Here is a 19,975-nt window from a genome sequence, read left to right on the forward strand (position 1 = left end):
TTTTTTTTTTTTAAATATTTAAACAGCTTTCTTACTTTTAGTTTCCATCTACCCCCACCCTAACATACAGACCTACAGTTTTAATATTGAAACGGGGTTATTTATGCCATTTTTTGCGTTCGCTGTTTTTTATTTTTCAGATTTTTTTTTTTTTTTTTTTTTTTTAAATATTTAAACAGGGCTATTCACTTATTTTTTTGTTTTGATTTACCCCCCTCTAAACACCTGGGTAACGCCGGGTACCCCCCCCCGATAGTCTAATATATAGAACACAAAATGTGTGCGTGCGTGCATGTATGTCTCGCAAAAACTTTCAACACATGCAACGAACACTGACAAAACTGGCATTGTTAGAAAGATCATTCTCTGACTACAGATATCGAAAAATCAGCCAAAAGATTAATTTTGACCGTCAACTTGGCCGTTTTTTGCAAGGAGAGGTCAAATGTTTGCGTCAACATTTTTGCGAAGTCACTCACGCCTTGCTATCTCGACGTACATATAAAAGACCTTATTTCGAAGGCCCATGATGTCACAAGTCACGTGGGCAAGACAGTTAATGCCTTTGCTTTTTTTCACCTCCTTTTCCTCTTTTGCATTAGAGGTTCAAGCCTGGCTACTGTAGCTATTCTTTTTTTTTTTTTATGTGTGTTCTCGCATGGCTACTCACAGCTTTTTTCATTTTTTTTAATGGGGTGTCTCAATAGCCTTACTATACTACCTCACCACACCCGGGCAACACCGGGTACCCATGCTAGTCTTTTTTTCACCTTGTTTTCCTCTTTCATGTTACAGGTTTGAGCTTGCCTACTGCGGTTATTTAAAAAAAAAAAAAATAAAAAAAAAATTTTTTTTATGGTCACATGGGTACTTGCTATTTTGATTGAAACAAAAGTTATTTTCATATTTTTTTTTTTTTTTTTTTTGAGCTAGGGGTTGCTCACTATCCTTAGTACCAGCTCTCTCCACCTGGGCAACACCGGATATCTTCGCTAGTCTATTATATAAAAGGGAAAATGTGTGTTGGTTTGTGTGTGTCATGACAGCTGCATCAGACTGTGACAAAATTAGTATCGTTAGAAAAAAAAAAAAAAAAAAAAAAATCTGATGAAAAATATCTAAAATATTAACCAAAAAGATAAATTCTGTCCTGGTCAACGGGGCCGTCTTTTTTTTTTTTTTTTTTTTTTTGCAAGGTGAAGTCAGTTTTAGTGTTGACATTTTGCAAGTCATAACGTCTACCAATCTCACTGAACTTATTTTGAAGGCCTTTGACATAAGTTGCAATGGCCGAGTCAGCTAGTAAGTTAGCTTTCTTTTCACCTCCTTTTCCTCTTGCGTTTCAGGTTCCAGCCTGCCTGCGGCTAATTTTTTTTTTTTTTTTTTTTGCGCTCTCACTGGCTATTTTGATTGAAACATTTATTTTTGGGGGCAGAGTTGCTTAATAGCCTTAGTGTACCACTTCTCTCCAGTTGGACAATGCCGAGTAGCCATGCTAGTTTGTTATATTTCAAACCCTTCCCATTCTCACTGTCTTTCTAAAGAAAAAGCTGTTTCATTACAAATGAAGCTATCATGAACTTAGAAGGTATTGATGATAAAAATTGAGATATGGACCAGTTAGAACTGTATTTCAAAATATTTTTTGACATTAGTCAATATATCTTTTGATATACATAGTTAAGAGAAACCAATCTGCAACCAGTGACAATTTACAAAGTAAAAAACATTTAATGCACATTATTTTCCCAAAATTCCAGTTAAGATGATGGAATGAAAATCAAAAAATGTTTTTTTTATACATTCAGAAAACTTTTAAATGTGAGAATGTGTACACATCACGAAGGGAAAGAAACCCACAAGTTGTGCCAATTGTTCAGAACTCCATAAAAGGCATGCCTTCAATTAAAAGAGCAGTATCAGCACATTTACAGCTATAGTATTTGAGAGATCAATCTCATGTGGTCAAGTGCACCTCTTGTGAACACAACAACCTGTGCCGAATAGAAACAAGAAAAATTGATAGATTCATGCACAGCAAAACCACTGATCATGACTTTTGCTTTCCACTTATTAACGTGAAAGTCCTTTAACTATGCTGAACTTTACACAGTTTGAATCCAGCAAGGAGTACAAAATCATTGCAAATTCTTAGGGATATTCTGCACAAAATTCCATGGATAATATTGCAAGCACAATGTGCTAAATACCAAATTTTGATCTAATATAGAATAGCAAAAATATTTATTCCACCAATTTCTTGCAAGTAACTTTGTTTTTAATTAAAACAAAGTAGATGCTTATCATAAGGCTTTCTATTATTTTAACTAACTGTCTCTACTTCCTGTTGCACATTTCTCTATCCACTTCCTTCTCTATTACCCTTTTTCGTCTCTGTCATCGATGTAGACAGACGCATTTCTCCGTTCGCCTTGACTGTCAATTTTTGGCCTTCAGATTTTAAACTTAATATACGGGATATTCAGACCAGTGGAATACATTCGGTTTGGTTTTTAATCAGGGAAAGAAATGCTAAGGGGTCAAAATTTAAAAATTGAAACTTGTCAGACATAAGTCACCAATGTCTATCTTCTATGCATTTGCAAATATAGTTGTTTAAGTGTGTTGAGTTGTAATATTTTGATATGATGTACCTATTTACTATGCCTCCCCACGGGACAGAGTTAGACACCAGGGTCGTTTTTTAACGTGGAGAAAAGGTACAAAAATAACAATTGTCTCAGTCGTGAAGGATTTCTCCTCCACCGAAAGAGAACAAGAAATAGAAGTGCAGCATCTGAAGAACAGATACTATACTTCGATCTTGTCCCGAAGGCCAAGAAGAAGGATTGTGTATCCTTAGATCAGATTGTAGCAAATACCGCTAAAGAACAAAAGGTTTTGGTTTCAATTCTAGCTGATGACATGCCGTTTTATTTTTTTTAATATAAACTTTTGAAATCACTATATATTGGGTACAATATAATAATCAATAGATAATTGACTTTACAATAATAAATAGAAAATCTTAATAAATTAAAATATATTTAAGTGTATTTTTCGACTGGGCAATGCTGGGCAACCTGCTGGTAGCAAAATAAAATTTCACTTTTAAAAAGAATAATTCAGGAACGCAGGTAGACAATGATAAAAAAAAAAAAAAGTACATTTGTGAAAATAATTCCGTTTAAGTTTCTTTATATCAGTCCTTACTATGTTGATTTAATCACCTTTTAAGTTTGTGAGCAATTATGAAGAGAGCAACTTTTCGGCCAATTTACAGTGTATATGCTAAAAATGTAAATTATATAGCAAAACACTTTACTTTTAAATCATCTATAAGAATAATGTAAAAGTAAGGAAAATAATTATTAGTTTTAGCTATGCAAAAAGAATTTCTAAAAAAAAATATCTAGGAATGACAAAAAACAAAAAAATATCTATTAAAACTATGAATTATCGAATATTAATGTTATGTGTAATAATGTTAATATACAGTATTTATTTAAAAAAAACAAAAAAAAACGTTATCCTTAATTTAAAACTAAGTGACTTACAAAAAAGAGGTACAAATATTTTTATTTAAAGCAATTCCCTATAGAAAATGATTAGCGTAAAAAAAAAGTCAAGGCTATTAATTTTTAGTTATTGTCCATCCCTAGATATATACCATACTAGTTTATGAATTTTCAAATGAAACCAATATGGAAGTGGTGGCATGCCCATTAGTTAATAGATAATATAAAGAAAATTGTTTAAAGCAAAAGAAAAACTTAAAATAGGTCAAATACCAAATATCCCCCCCCCCCACCTGAAATAAGTATATTCTGCAAAAATCATGATCTGATTGTAGTAGGTTCATTTCAAATATCAAATTTACAAACAATATAAAACTAACGACAATATCTGGAAAAAAAAAAAAAAAAAAAAAAATCAAACTAGAGATGTTATGAACAGATATGGAAGATAATTACATCGCTTATGTTAGTAAATTTCCTAACGGCTTCATAAAAACCTCTATTGCACTTCTTAAACCAGCAAAAGAAAGACAAAATTAAAAACGTTAAAATAATAAGCAGAGAAAGACTGGTGAGATTTAATTTTTCTTCAATCTATCAATGCTCATGAGTGTGTCCTAACAAGAAAGGAGAGGTACACTTGAAAAAAGTGACCTCCAAATTTACACTTGAGAAATGATGCTTCAACATTGCATAACCATGTATAAAGTTTGGGTAAAATAATATGGTTCTATTGTTATCTTATTGTCAAGTAACTGTTTGTGATGTACTGAAATTGAAATGTACATAAACAAATTCAGAATAAAAAGAAACTGTGTGGTTTAAAAAAAGATATACATATTTACCTGGTAATTTATTAATATCCAAACTAAGCTGCCTCTTCTCATCATATGTCATCGGCTTTGCATTGTCTTCATCATCACTGTCATAAGATCCAGGAGTGGCAGGTTTACTTCGATTCTTCGAACTGGAAGATCGACTACTAGTCCGCTTGTTTTTACTTGATGGGGATTTTTGCTTTGATTTAGGTTTTGAAGACTTGGGAGGTTTAGGTTGTTCAACTGGTGTTGGTTGTGCTGGGGCAGGTGGGGGTTGTGGAGGGGGAATTTCTATTACTTTTTCTTTTTCCTTCTCTTTTTCTTTTTCTTTGGTTTTCTTTTTTTTCTTTGCTTTCTTTTCTTTTTTCTCTTTCTGGCACTCTTGTGTAAGAATACCTAATTTTTCTTGTATATCTCTGACCTGAAAATGAAATAATAGTAATTTAGATATAGAGAAATGACGGAATCAATTAAAGGACATATCACCAAATTCATTCGAGCAATCAATTTCCAAAGCAATAACTTAATATTAAAGAAAGTCAGCATTTTTTTTATAGAACAAAATGCGAAAATTGTGCATAAATATCTAAATGTACCTGTTCTTGTAATTGTCTAATCATTTTTTCTCTTTCATCTTCTGAATCCTCTTCACTTTCACTACTCGAGCCAGACTCAGACGATGGAGCATCACTTGAAGAAGCTTCTGTTTTGGGGATTGGTGTAGGTGTTGGAGGTTCAGGAGTTGAAGGTGGTTCATCTGGCAGCTTAGCATATTTCATTTCAAAAACATCCTGTTAAAAATCAACAAAACTATTTCAATTTTTTTTTTTTTTTACTAATATTAGCAGATCAATTTGTTTTACACTAATTAAATTTTTCAGATAATTTAATGCCAAAACAAATAGGAGTCGATATTAAAGATTTGTATGTAGAGAAAAACTAAACTTGATACTATTTTTGTTAGTTGAGTTCTGTCATTCAATGACAAAACAAGACTGGCTTTTAAATGTTTTTATACATACGATTTAAAACAAATCACATTTCTTCGTTTTCAAGTATTTTTTGTGATAGAATATCATTTTTGATAAAGATGCACTTTTAGATATGAAGAATAACTCATCTAAAACACTGAGCTGAGGATTCGGCTTTTTTTTTTTTAATAGATGGTCAAGTATAGAAAACTATTTTACCTGTAATTTTTTAGCCATCATAACTACATCACTATCTTGTGGATTATATCGATAACAATTTGTGAAGATGGTCCGCACTTCCTCAGCAAATTCAGCAGCCGATTTGTATTCTCGGTTATCCATCTTTTGCTGAAATGAACAGGTAAAAACGCTCAAAAGTTTGAAAAAATAAAAAGTGAATGAAAATAAGATTAATCCACATTTAACTAAATTATTGGTAAAATGATAGAAAGCTAGAAAACGTTTCAAAAATGTTTTTAATTTCAAATGACTCAAAAGTCGTAAAAAAGACAAATCTCCAAACAATCAAATATGGCTGGATATTATAAAATAAGCAATTTAAAAAAAAATCTGACCCAAACTTTTAAACATTAGCATCAAATACAAATTTTAATTGAATTCAATAATGATTCTTGAAATTCAAAGTTCAACTGACAATTTTTATAATGTAATAACGGATACTTTCAATTCTTCCCAAGTATCATATCAAAACATTTGATCTATATTTTCATCAAAATATATTAAAAATATCTGACAAACAAAACTTACCTTGATACTTCCGAGATCCATAGGTTTTTTAATTATATCATGGTAATCATGAAGACCCAATAATTCTGCATCTACCGGTTTGTAGAAAGGCCAAGCATAACCCTAAAAAATTGATAAATGAAAATTTTAGTCGCATAAAAGTAAACTTATAAATAAAAAGGAAGGTGGATATATAAATCTCAAAGTACCTTTTGTAGTTTAGGTTAAATTTCTATTTCCTTATTTTTTCTGGCAAAATGATGCATTCAATACATTTAGTGCCAATATTTGTTTTTGATAAATGCTAATAAAAAGATTTTATATTGAAAACATGTTCAAAAATACTTACTGCATGCTTCTTGGCAAAGAGTTCTTTTAATAAAATATTGCAATGTTTTAACTGTTCAGAAAGTTTTCCTTTCTTATTTTTGGAGCTATGCTGTGCCTGGAAAAAAGAAATATACCACTTGTAATTAAGTCTAAAACTTTTTCCTTATTTTTGTCTTTGAAACTTACATTTTTGAAGAGCATGCATACATGCCCGCGTGTGTGGCGGGGGGGGGGGGTTATGTATGTATATATATATATATATATATATATATACACACACACAAATAAATATATTCTTTACTAAACAATATAAATTCTCAGTAAGCAAAAAGAATCTAAAAATACTTTATACAAAACAATATTTACTTTTAAAAGAAAATGGAAAAGTTATTAAAAAGCTCCATACAAAAGTTTAGTTTAAAATTAATAATCTTAAAAAAAATACTTTTGATACATTTTAAAATAGAATTGAATTTTTCAAATTGATAAAAAAATAAAAAGTGATAATGTAAATTTGAAGAAAAATTAAATATATTTAAAATTAAAATCTATGAATTATGCTGGTCATCAAAAAAATCTTTAGTACATAAAAAAAGGTAAGAAAAAAAATTAATTTCAGGTGAATAAAATCAGAATGAAAATTATCTAATAAATGCAATTTATGTCTACATATTACATTTGTATTGACAAAACTGTACAATGTTTGATAAACAGCCGCATCAATTAGGAGATCTATTTTGAATCATTCCACGTGGACATGTATCAAAATTGCAATTTATGTAAAAAAAAAAAAAAAAAAAAAAAGTTATATTTATAGTCATATACAAGAAAATAAATTTTTTTACTGCAAATTTAAAGAGCAAGTTAAATTTTATTCATCAGCTGAAGAAAATGTGTATTCTAATTTTAATGCATTACATTTTGAAAGAATTGAAATTATGTTTAACATAATGGCAGGTTTTGCAATGACATGTTTTTCTAGATTATTTTTTCGTCATGAGAATTTATATTGAAATGTTATGTTACATATATATAGATAGATAACTACTTACACATGAAAACACAAATACAAAATAAAAACAATTGACTCCTCTCAAAAAATTTAAATTAAGCCAATTTATACTTAATTCCAAAAAGCATGCATGATGCTATGTTGAAGAGAGAAATTGTTGAATTTAAGATTAAAAGCATGCAATTATGGCCATGAGAACTAAAAAAATATGTCCTTAAAGATAAGGGTTAAATGAAAAAGCACAAAACGAAAAAAAATTCTGTAAGAATCTTCATGCATAAATGTATGAGTTGCAAGATGTTTTTTTTTTTTTTTTTTTTTAAATGTCCACCAAATAAATGGTAGGACCTTTTTCACGCGCAAACACACATCTGACATCTTATACATAATAGGAAAATGTACTTCATACTTGCCAACCTTTGGAAGAGATTTAGGAGATCTCGACTTATTTCGGAGGGAGATTGATACATCTGGAGGGAGACTCTTGTACTCATGATTCTCAAGAATCACCATCTGAAAGTACACAGGTTTATCAGCTACAAACGGTAAATACAACCGATTAGCAACTTAACAAACAACACTGTTTCCCAAAGTAGGAATTCAAGTGAGAAAAATATAGCTTATTGACAAAAAGAAAAAGAAAATAATTTTGTGTCAAGTATCAAGGTCAAAAATAATTAACTGGGCTCTTTTCCCTTTCAGAAGAAAAGTAATACAAAAGAAAATTAACAGGTGGAAATTTAAGAACTTCAAATTCCAAGGTTGGCAAGTATGCAGTAGCATCACAATGCTTTAACATAAGAACCAAAAGTATCGGCACAGTAAAATTCCCACCCAAGTTTTCAAAAATATTACGATTCAAGAAGTCATTAGAAATAGGGAGAGAGTCCGCTTTTTTTTTTTTTTTTTAAATAAAAATTTTAGTTCTGGAAATATATACATTTCCAGCATAACTTAAATAAAAAAATCCAACTTATAAATTATATACAAATTGTTTTCTTACAATTACTAATTTATATAAAAAATTTGATCCAAAATCTTTTCCAGGCATTTTTTTTTTTTTTTAAATAAAAATAATTTAACTATAAACTTGGATTGACAAAATATTAAACAAGTTTTCATCTAAAAGGTAAAATAGCAATAGAAGTTATGTGGATGCAAAAATATATTTCAGGTGCTTGATTAAATTGGGTAATGAAAATCTTGTCAATTAGAAATTAAAACCAGTTCAGTGAGAAAATGGATAAATAGTGAAATTCTTTTAATTTAAACTTATAACATTTTTTTTTAATTATTATGATAAAACTTGGATGTAAACAAAAGTTAATCTTTTCTTTATAAAGTGTACAATTCTTTCTCCCATGTTATTAATAACTTTTCATGTTACCATTTTCAGTGACAAGTGATTTATCTGTTTAATGCTTTTTTTTTTTTAACTTAATGTGCATACAAAAATAAAATTAATAGGCATCACAAATCATTATATTCAAATATTTTCTCTATACATATAAAAACAGTCATCTTAAAGAGACACTTGTCAATAAAATGTGCTCAATAAAGGGTTTAAATTATCTTTCACAAAAAAGATAAAATCAAAGTTGAAGACTCTAGTGACTAGAAGTTTTAAAAGTTTAAAGTGTTTCCATTTATTCTTAAAGGGTCTAAATCTGAGTTTTGTTTTAAACTGATTGAAGCGAAAAAAATCTAGCTTGATCTTTGTAATATTAATCATGAAGATTAAGATTGTGTTAACTGTTGAAATAAATACCATTATAGGTGTAATTTAAATATTGCAGATTTAATTTAAAAATTTAGCTTCTCAATAAATAGCACACAAGACATCTATGCTTTTAATTTCCAACAAACTTTGGTTATAACTGAGTATCTTGTTTAGGTTTCGCAAATATCCATGTGGTTACATTAAAAAGTTTTTATCTATAAGAAAGATAAATTAGATACCTACTAAAAATGAAGTTCATATTTAAGTAAGGATTTATAGAAATTGTTCAAGTGACAATACAAATTTAAAATAGAACATTTGCTTTACTCAATAACATAAGGACTTTTCAATTTGTTCAATGGAACAGTGTTCAATTTCCGAAAGCATAAAGAAAAACTGAATAAATTACGAACAATATCTTTTTTAAACATGTAAAAGTATAAAAAAATTGTAATGAAAAGAAAAGTAAATTTTCAACAATTTTTGCTTCAATTAAGAAAAATAAAAAATAATACCTGATCTTCCGGTAGATCACGTTTTGGTTTCTTTACTTGACGATTGCTTTCTCTTCGCAAGGGTATTTTAGCAGATGGAAGTTTATTATCATACTTGGGTTCATAAACTGATGAAGAATGATAAACCGACGATGGCGCCGTAGACGGGCCAATACTGCCGGGTGTGGTCGTGTCTGCTTTCCGTTTTACACCTTTTTTTGTCTGCCACATTAAGATAAAAATATTGTTAAAAAGGAATAATAAAATAAAAAGGCAATGATTGCAAGATCATGAGCGAAAAAAAAAATCTTTAAAAAACAATTAAAATAATTTCCACCCAGACATGATTTGAAAAAACAAAAACAAAACTTTTTTTTATACGTCAATTAAAAAAATTTCTTGAACAGTTTTAAAATATAGAAAACTAAGAAAAAGCAAAAACATATTAGAGGAGGGGAAACGAACATCCCATTTTCAAACAAGGCAATTTCCTTTTTTAATTATTTTCATTTACATTGCTTTGCTAACTTGGGAGAAACTAGGGGAAATTTGTGAATTTCAAGACATCATTAGCAGGTTTTATTAATAGTGACAGAAAAATGCTAATAAGCAGATTTTGGCTAAGGAATAATTGTCACCAACCCATTACATCTTACAAAGGTCACAAGTGCCTTAAAAACATTTTCAGGAAAAAAAAGGTGATTGATAAATGGATTTTGTTACTATAACACTAGTCTCATGTTGACAACTCTTGGGGTTTCAATCTCATTTTATATCCAAGTATGCAAGTTTCATGGCGAAATGACAAATCTAAGCAAAAATTGAATGTTAATCTAGTTTGAATTATAATTAGACTGATAACTAAAGTATTTCTAATTTATTGAATGTATGTAGGAATAAATAGCAAATATATCAAGATTAAAAGATTTACTGCTGTTTATTAAAACACCAATTTTTACAGGAAGAAAAATATATTCTAACAAGTGTAAAATTTTTCAAATGATATGTAAACATTTTAAAGAAAAAAGTGGATATATGCGCAAGGTAAATATTTTACTTCTTAATGCTTCTAATTTATTTATAAGATGAACAATACTGTTTTTCATTTTTGCTGCGAGTTGATGATGAAAACTAATAAGACTTAGCGAAATGATCCAAATTCAAAATAGACTGACCTTTGTGGGCTGAGATGGAGGTAAAACAGTTGCTTGAACTTGGGATGTTTCCGATTCCTCCTCTTTTAGGGACTTGATAATAGTACCCGACTGAGTTGTGCTGTATCGGACTGGTGAAGCAACAGGAGAAGTTACCTGTGGAGGTGCCACATTAGTGGAGGGTGCTGTAGCCGGAGGCGGGGGTGTGGCCACAGAGGAGGCGCCCGAATTTGGGCCAGACGAGGGAGGCGGGGCAGCAGCGGCAGAGGTAGCAGATGAAGAATTATTTGTAATAGCAGTTGTGGAAGAACCTGCTTTAGAGCCAGACTTTTTAGTGGGAGCTGATATTTCTACTTCCTGCAATAAAAACAATATAAAAAAATCAAAATTAAACTCAAAATTAAAGAAATGATTGTTTTATCTGAAGCAAGCCAGATAAAGTGTGAGATAGAAAGTTTAGTCTCTAAACCAAGATAAATATTGTAACTGCGATGGCAATAAGACTTGGGGAAGTTGAATTGGCACCAAATTAGTTCATTGTATCTTCTGTTAAGACAGTCCAGACATACCAATCATCAATTGAGTCTTTGGTATACTTCAGCCATTTCCGGTTCCACTGTTGAATACCAAAAATGCGGAGCCTAACCACCAGCTCCACATGCCCTCACTGTTCCTATCCAAGTCTTCAGATGATCACCTCTGCACTTTCAGCAAGTGGGATAAGGCATACTAATTTCCAGATAAATTCTTCCACAGGTTATTGAAGTATGTAAAGAAACCAGCAAAATCCTCTCTTGAGAATCTCTGATGCGAGTGGTGTTGCATCTTGCACAAATGATGCAGTATGGGATTTGGTCAGAGACAAATACATAGGCTTGCTACACCTTCCATTTTGTCGAGTTATCACTTGTCAAGACAACAATCTACTTTGGAAGCTGCAAAAGGCTGTATGAATACAATCGATATGGATTGCTATTTCAGCTTTACCTTGTCCTGTAAAGGTTGAGCCAAGAACTACTGAACAATCATGCTGTTGAGAATGATAGGTACTCTGCTGAAACGGTATGTCTGATGGTGGCATTGACATTTAATGCCTGCTGGATATCATTATGCTACATTATCTATAGTCGGATCAATAATTACATCCAACTTGAATGCCAACCAAGTCCATTAAGTTCTAATCAAGGATCCTGTCAAATGTAGATGAATAAGATGGAAAAAAGAACACAACTTTGGTGGACATGAATATCCACATTGTAAAATTTCAATTCCTCCTTATAAGAATGGACTTTTGTTAAAGTGTGAGTAATAGGCCGTCAGCAAATTAAACAGTTGAATGCAAATGAAGTTGTAGCACTTCACAAAACTCATAAGCTGTATTCATAAAGTATCAGGATAGGTGGTCATGCCTGGTCCCAATGCAAACTCTAAACCTTTTTATGTGTGGCTCCAAGTTGTCTTGAAAATTAACATCCGATTACTTTGTAGGTCTTCGAACTGACCCCCCCCCCAATTAGAGATAAATATTTCATTTTAAATAGAGTATTGACTCCTTGTTTGAGGTATTTGAATTCAACTTCATTCTCAGTTGATTGTAGATTCCAGATTAGCTCATTAAGACAAATGTACATTCATTTGTTTCATGCACAGAAAATAATAGAACAAGAATTGTCATTAATTCATTATCAACTGCATTGATTTATAAAAATTTAGGGAGTTATGAGTAATAAAAAACTATAGAATTGCTTTCTTCAGACCAATATTTTTTTTCCAACTATATTTATAACACAAACTTGAAAACTTTTAAAATACATAATGGGTTTGACTAAGTGTTTGAAATATTGATTCCATTCCAATACAAAATAGCAAGAAATCAATGGCTGTATGGTTGTGTAAAATTTAACAAAGTTTTTAACATGACGAAAATCAAAATCCCAACGTGAATTTTTGTTAACAATCAGGTTTTTTTCCCCTTAAATAATTTAAATATTAAGCTTAAGTTGTTAAACATTTCAAATTTAATTTGAATTCATTATATTTTTATCACCATGTATATATAATCAAGTAAAAAATTTTTTTATGTAAAATAAACTCATCTGATATTATACATTTGTGTAAAATATCAGGTACAAAAGAGGACTATTAAGTAAATTTTGAATTATATGCCCATAATAACATACATAAAAAAAAACAAATCAACTTACATCTTGAGGCATTTGAGCAACTTTCTGAAGGAATAATTTTTCTAAAGTTTGTGCCATAAGAACAATATCCTAAAAGTAAAGAAATGAAAATCAGAAAGTTATTTTAAAGATGCAACAAGAAATTCCAATAACAAAACAGCAATTAATGAAGCAATACTTTGATCAAATTAAACATTGTTCTATATCAAAGTAAATATACAAAAATCTCACATTAATTTATAAAAAAAAAAATCTCATACACACATTAATTTATAAAAAAAAAAAATCTCATACACACATTAATTTATAAAAAAAATATCTCATACACACATTAATTTATAAAAAAAATATCTCATACACACATTAATTTATAAAAAAAAAATCTCATACACACAATTTATAAAAAAAAAAAAAAAATTACCTCGCCAGGTTTGTTGTAAACATAACAGTTTGTAAACATTGTATTAAAATCACTTATGCATTGTTTTGCACTGTGATAATAATTTGCTTCAAGGCGTTTTTTGATTGTTCCTAAATCCATTGGAGACTTTATGATTTTGTGATAATCCTGTAAAGCAAAAGAAAGTATTAAGTATCAAAAAAACAAAAAAAAAAACAAACAGTGATTTTAAACTATTATCTATATAAATGCTAAGACCATTTTCAATACAAAAACATCAACAGAGAAAAAAAAATGGAGTATTTAAAATTATATGAACATCATTCTGCAATTGTAACCAGATTGTTTAAATGAAATGAAAAGACAACTTACTGGTAGGTTCAGCTTTTCAGCATCAACCGGTTGATGGAAAGGCCAGGCAAATTGATGCTTCCATACTGCTTTAACAACCGCTTTCAATAAATATTGAAGTTGGTTTGTCAACCGCCCTGGAAGACGGTTGGAATCTTGACTGGCAGCATCACCAGACTGGTGATTCACCTTGAAAAAAAAAAAAAAAAAAAAAAAAAAAAAAAAGGTAAAACTTCAATCTATGTTAAAATGAAAAATTTGAAATAAAATGGAAACATCAAATTTTGAATTTGAAGACTAATTCTGCATTTACTCGATGATCCGAATTACTGTATGGATAATTCCTTTAAAATAATATTTTAAAGGAATTATCCATATCCGGTTATAAATTTAGGATTGATAATCTAAACACTTGACTCCAAGAATGGTAAATGGTTTAACTCTTAATATTTTATAGCATTTTGAGTTTTAAAGAGGACAGGCATATTTCTTTTATTGTTTCAAATTCAAAGTGATGCAGGATGAAAATGGAGATATGGCATCAAACAATAGACAGAATTGCAGAAATTATGGTCCTACTTACCTGTCAAATAAAAATATCTACCACAATCGACATTAGTCTTTTGAAAGACAGAGAAAAAAGAACGAACAAACCAAAATTATATGTTCAACGTTTTGTTTATTTCAAAACTTCCTCAGTATGATCGCTTTGAACATATTAGTACATTTGAAAAAATATCTTGTGTTTGTCATTTAAATGTATGTTTTTGTTCTATTTCCGAACAAAAGTTTTTTTTTTTTTCATTGATGAACATAATTTTGGTTTGTTCCTTTTTCATCTCTCTATCATATATATATATATATATATATATATATATATATATATATATATATATATATATATGAGAGAGAGAAAGGAACAAAACTAAGATTTCAATTATTAGTACTCTTATAGATGTTTGATCAGGTAGCAAGTTTAGTTTTTTCCCCTATGAGAGGTGTTCAATATGTAATGCCCCTGACCCACTTCTCATAGAAATAGAGCAACGAAATGTGGCACAGTTATTAGTCTTTCTCTGCACAGAACCACTCAGACTTACTGCATTTCTCCAATCATTTAATGCAGCTCTGGAGAGAGTTTTTGTAAAACACCCCAGGTTGGTCCTCTGATCATAACATGACATTTGAAATCAAGGTTGCATCAGCTGGGAGATGCTTTCCTTTTAAAAACAACTTCATGGTTGGGAAGAGGTGAAAATTAGAACATGCAAGATCAGACGACTGGGAATGGGAAAGAATTTCATGGCCATACACACATGCTTCTGATCTGACGAAGAGAGTGTTGTATTGCAAGAGAAGAATACTTTTGCTAATCTAATCTTGGCTCTTACTTTTAATACATTTTCTTAATTTCCTCAAAAGAAAAGCTTAATAGGTTCTTGTAATTGTAGTACCCTTTGCCAGGAAATCTGTCATTATTTCATCCTGGTATCAGAAGACTGTGAGCATAACCTTGCCAGCAAAGAGCTGTATGCTTTCTTGCCTTCTTTGGGAGGTGGTGAGTTTATGTGTTTCCACTATATTGATTGGGTTTTGGCTTCTGGATCATAGTGATAGACTTAGGTTTTATCATGTGTAATCAGTTTTTAACTTTGACTCTTCATCTTCCAGCAATATGCACTCTAGCTTCTAGAAAGGTAACCTGGGAATTCATCTGGCAGACATCTTATGCAAATGGTTATGATTTATAGCTTCCCCATATTCTGTATTAACCATAACCTCTTGCACTTTTTGGTAAATAGTCATGTGGCCAATGTTTCCAGATTTCCAGCCATGTTTGAATTCATGATGCCAACATTTTACAAGTTCATATGAGGGGCCATCATCACCATACGTTTTTATTTATTTTATTTTTATTTTTTTTTTAAATAAATCTCATGTGGTGCGCATCCTTTCAAATATAAAATCCAGATCATTGTGTGACACTTAACTGGCTCTCTGTCACATGACTCAGTTCAAACACTGGTAAATCAGAAACCACAATTAGTTCATTGCTGTAATTTTCCACATAACCCATAGAGATATAAATAATTGCACATGAAAATTTTCAACGACTAGAAGTGGGTGAGGGGCATTACTTATTGAATGGACTTTAAATTTTACAAGTTTTTAGGACAAAAGTAAATATGAAATCAAATTATTTCATTTTGTGATAGAAATGACACTTGTAAATATGTACAGGGTGTTCAGGATAAATTTGACCTTATTTAGAAAGGAAAGATAATAAATCACATCTTATCTAATAATGTATTTTCAAAATGCAAAGTGCATCCGTTGGAGGATATTTTGCCAATTAAGATACCAGCCTGACATGAATAGGAGTCTGCAGTCTCCATTTTCCTTTGAGAAGTGTCTAGACACCAATTTTATCCTGACAAGTTCATTGTTGGCATCTTTCTCAACTGTTCCTGCCACTTAATCTAGGGGTTTGCAATCAGGCAGATGTCAGTACAGATGAAGCTGTCAAAGTTCTGAAAACAGCTGCTTCTGAGTTTACCATACATGACCTTTTTTACAGGAATTTTTTTTTTCTCCACCCATCAGTTAACATTGAAAAGCAAGTCTATATATCAATTGAAATAGCCAGAATCCTTTTCTAAAGATCTGAGGTAGCATAAGGTGGTCTTTGCTGAATGTACATACCTAAAGCCCATCACAATGAACTTGCTCTTCATGCAAACTGTAGGCTAGTCCCCACCCCGATTGTTCTGCAATTTTTCCTGGCAGAAGTTGATCTCTGAGAAGTACCTGAGCATCTACAGTTCGATTGGGTATTTGATCTTGTTTTTTGTATGGCCAGCCTATTGGACCCTTATGGTGACTCATTGATCTTTACAACTCTGATAAAGGAGTTGTGAAGATTCTCATTCAACATTTTCTTCAGAGTTGCGAATACATCTCATTAAAGTCTGCATTGCCATACCCCCCCCCCTTGCAGCATTAATGAATTTCTTGTGCGAACAGTCAAAACACACGCTTTAATCTTTCCCACTAGCTACAGCTATTGTAATTCTCCAGCTTGCATCTCCTGGCCTTCTAAGGAAAATTGAGCTGCAAAGATTTCCGAATTTTCATTACTTCGGCGCAAATCATGCAAGGCTAACTTTTCCAACATTCTGGCACTTTATAGTCATTCATCGTCTCTCACTCCTAAACCCACCAATAGTACAGAGAAACAACTGCCTATTACATTTTACTGCTATAAAATAGTTTCAGATGGTTGAGATGAAAGTTTATAAAAAATAAAATTTAACCCAAAATCCTAGATAACACTAATAGTGAATATTCTAGAAAAGCAAAAATACTTACTGAATTATAATCATTAGCTGATGGCCTGTTTGGACTCTGCATGTTGTTAGTTTTTCTACAAAAATAAAAAATTAAAAATATTAGAATAAAAAAAATTAAATTATTGGCAACAGTAAAATCATTACAAATTAATTTAGTACAACTAAAGTAAAACAAAAGAATCTCTATTAAAAATCATATGAATATGGTCACAATACATTAGAGGTAATTGTGTTATCTGTAAAGAATGATATCTCCAATGTTATTTCAAATAGTACACACTACTAAAAACCTAAAATATATTTAGAAAATTGGTGAAATTAGGATGCTATATGTACTGATTTTTAAACAACAATCAAATGACACATTTTGTTTCATATGAAAATAGTGAGACATGTGCACTGGCAATGCCCAGAAAACTTGTAAGCATCAAAACAAGTTGCGTTCTCATCAAGTCTTTGTCTAAGTACTATTAATTAAATTTACTATCTAGAATTATTATCATCTTTTTAATTATATTTTAAAATAATGAACATTTAAACATTTATATTATTTTGTAATTCAGAACATTCTCACAGCAACATGGAGTAGGAGTTTGTGTTTATAATTGAGGGAGGGGGGAGTAAGAAATATCTATACAAACACTAGAAGCAAAGTACTTATAAGATTAAACGTGTTTGTAAATTAAGTAATTTTTATTAGTCTTATTTTTAAACTCAGTGTTTAAGCCAAAATACCGTCTGCGTAAACCTGGGTAACCCAGTTGCTATAACAGACTTGTTTGAACTGCTACTTTCTTGTGCAACAGTCAAGGAGGAAAGCACTGGTGCAATGTAAATAACTGCTATGATGCACATTTTTCTTTATCATTAATATTTTTTTAAAGTGTGTGTGTGTGTGTGTGCACAAATATTTCTTAATAATTTGTTTAGTATTCTTTTACAAGTTTGTTTTGCCATGTGCAAACGACAAACATGTCAGTAATTATACTAAAAACCAAAGCACTGATCATCAACAAAAGTGAAAAATAATGCATATATACAAGTTTCAAATAAAAAAGGGTAAATATTCTAAGAATAGCATAGGAAAGATCTTTCATGTTTCGTGTACTATATTATTTATTTGAAAATCTAACTTAGTAGAGTTTTTTTTTAGCCATGTAATCGCTGATAATTCATATGAAATAAGACGACAATGTAATACAAAGATAACACTAATTAGATTTTCAATTTTTTTTTAGTGTGATAGACTGAAGGATGAGAACTTTATACTTTGTAGAGTAGATGGAGTTAAAAATTTTTTTTTTTTTTTTTAAATATGGAACATAATTGGCCTAAATTGTATAAAAGTTAAATTTTAATACATAGCTTTTATTTAGAAAGCTATACTTAGTACAGGAGGGAAAATCTCATCACTTTCTATAATATATATTGAACCAAAAATATATTCATGGCATAATAGATTTCTTTATACAAGTTTAATTATCATTGATATAAATTTAAAAAATGCTTTCCAGTATATTTTTAAAATAGCTATGACTCAATTACTGTTAGTAATAGTTCCTTTTTTTTTTTTTTTAAATTATTGTTATCAATACAAATAGCATTCCAATTGAAACGCTACATTTAGAATGCATATATTTTTGGATAAAACGATAGCCAGACATTACATAAATTCTTTTTTATCTTTTTGTATCTCTCATAGAAAAAAATACAAGAAAACACTTAATATTTAGAAAGCAAAAACAAAGATTTATTTTTGCCCAAAATTTATGAACAGAACATTAAATACAAGATACAAAAAAAAAAAAAAAAAAAAAAAAAGTTTCAGATCAATAGAGAATAGGGGTGGAGCATATTGTATTTTTGTTTGTATAAACAAAATTCAAAAACTAGCCTTTTTATGTAACTTAAACATATATTATGAATAAATAATTAATAAATTTATTAATAGCCATTAAAGCATATTTGCTTACATAACTGAGAAAAAAAACCCAAAAAAAACCCTGAGAGTGAAATACAATCAGATACTCCAAGACATGGATTTCCTTGAAACATAGTTGTCATAAACAAGTTTATCATTTTTTTTCAAAACCTGGCCAACAGAAGAAATTAATAAACATTAATAAAATATTTGGAACATATTCTAACTTTCTAAATATTAAAAAAAAATAAAATCCAAGGATTTAAAGTCTAATAAAATCTATAAAACCAAAATATGTTATGCCACAATTTTAGCTAAATTCTAATTTATTCATTTTTTAAATTAATCAAATAAGTTTGGAGAGTAAATTTTCTTTACTAATCTTGCCTTAGTACATAATGTTATTGAAGATATTATTTGTAACTAAAGTCCATGAGAAAAGGTTTAGTAAGAATTTGTGAAAATTAAGTACATATGCAAAATGAACTCCAAGGCAAAAAAACAATATTAAAAGAAGTTTTATGTGTACACATGTTCATAAAAGTTTTATTAGAAAACAATAAGCAAATTTTATATATTTTTAGTAAGTATAAGCAAACATGTCTATCAAAAATTACTATATACTCAAAACAGTACTTGGAAATGTCATCTTACTCTTCCATATAATCAAAACAGATCTAGTTCTCAAGTATTCATTGATAGCTTTCAATGTAAAATATTTGACTAGGCAATTTTTCTTTTCATCATATGATTTACAAGGGAGGAGAGAAACTTTCTTGCAAGGAATATTGTTAAAATATAAACTCAAGATTTAAACAGAAGCAGCTTTTTAAGTCATTAATAATAAAAATCATACACGGCTCCATCATCCTCAGCTTTCAGGTAAATTAGATTTGCTTCAGAACATTAAGTTTTATTTCTTATATTAGTTGTATATTATATATGTTAAAATATCTATTTTGCATACCTACTCAATGTTTTAATAAAATGATAACGCAGCCTTTGA

At 30.0% G+C, this 19,975-nt stretch overlaps 1 protein-coding gene across 13 annotated transcripts in view; it reads right to left on the reverse strand.

Annotated features, from left to right (window-relative positions):
- LOC145285878 (bromodomain-containing protein 2-like) overlaps positions 1 to 19,975 on the reverse strand; it is a 96,083-nt gene that overhangs the window by 61,769 nt on the left and 14,339 nt on the right. For 4 of the 13 annotated variants that reach the window (XM_080134332.1, XM_080134330.1, XM_080134328.1 and 1 more), the window contains exons 2-13: positions 17,068 to 17,122; positions 13,720 to 13,887; positions 13,369 to 13,515; positions 12,969 to 13,037; positions 10,786 to 11,121; positions 9,632 to 9,832; positions 7,814 to 7,909; positions 6,404 to 6,499; positions 6,076 to 6,177; positions 5,527 to 5,655; positions 4,933 to 5,127; positions 4,364 to 4,757 (exon numbers count right to left, since the gene is read on the reverse strand). In XM_080134332.1, coding sequence (XP_079990458.1) covers positions 4,364 to 4,757; positions 4,933 to 5,127; positions 5,527 to 5,655; positions 6,076 to 6,177; positions 6,404 to 6,499; positions 7,814 to 7,909; positions 9,632 to 9,832; positions 10,786 to 11,121; positions 12,969 to 13,037; positions 13,369 to 13,515; positions 13,720 to 13,887; positions 17,068 to 17,109 — 1,975 coding nt within the window. In that variant the 5' untranslated portion in view covers positions 17,110 to 17,122. The remainder of the gene's footprint in view (positions 1 to 4,363; positions 4,758 to 4,932; positions 5,128 to 5,526; positions 5,656 to 6,075; positions 6,178 to 6,403; positions 6,500 to 7,813; positions 7,910 to 9,631; positions 9,833 to 10,785; positions 11,122 to 12,968; positions 13,038 to 13,368; positions 13,516 to 13,719; positions 13,888 to 17,067; positions 17,123 to 19,975) is intronic. The other 9 variants (XM_080134337.1, XM_080134334.1, XM_080134329.1 and 6 more) reach the window with 3 other exon arrangements.

The sequence above is a fragment of the Euprymna scolopes genome, chromosome 10 (assembly GCF_053919585.1).
Source record: "Euprymna scolopes isolate OS-2025 chromosome 10, ASM5391958v1, whole genome shotgun sequence".
NCBI classification, from domain to species: Eukaryota; Metazoa; Mollusca; class Cephalopoda; order Sepiida; family Sepiolidae; genus Euprymna; species Euprymna scolopes.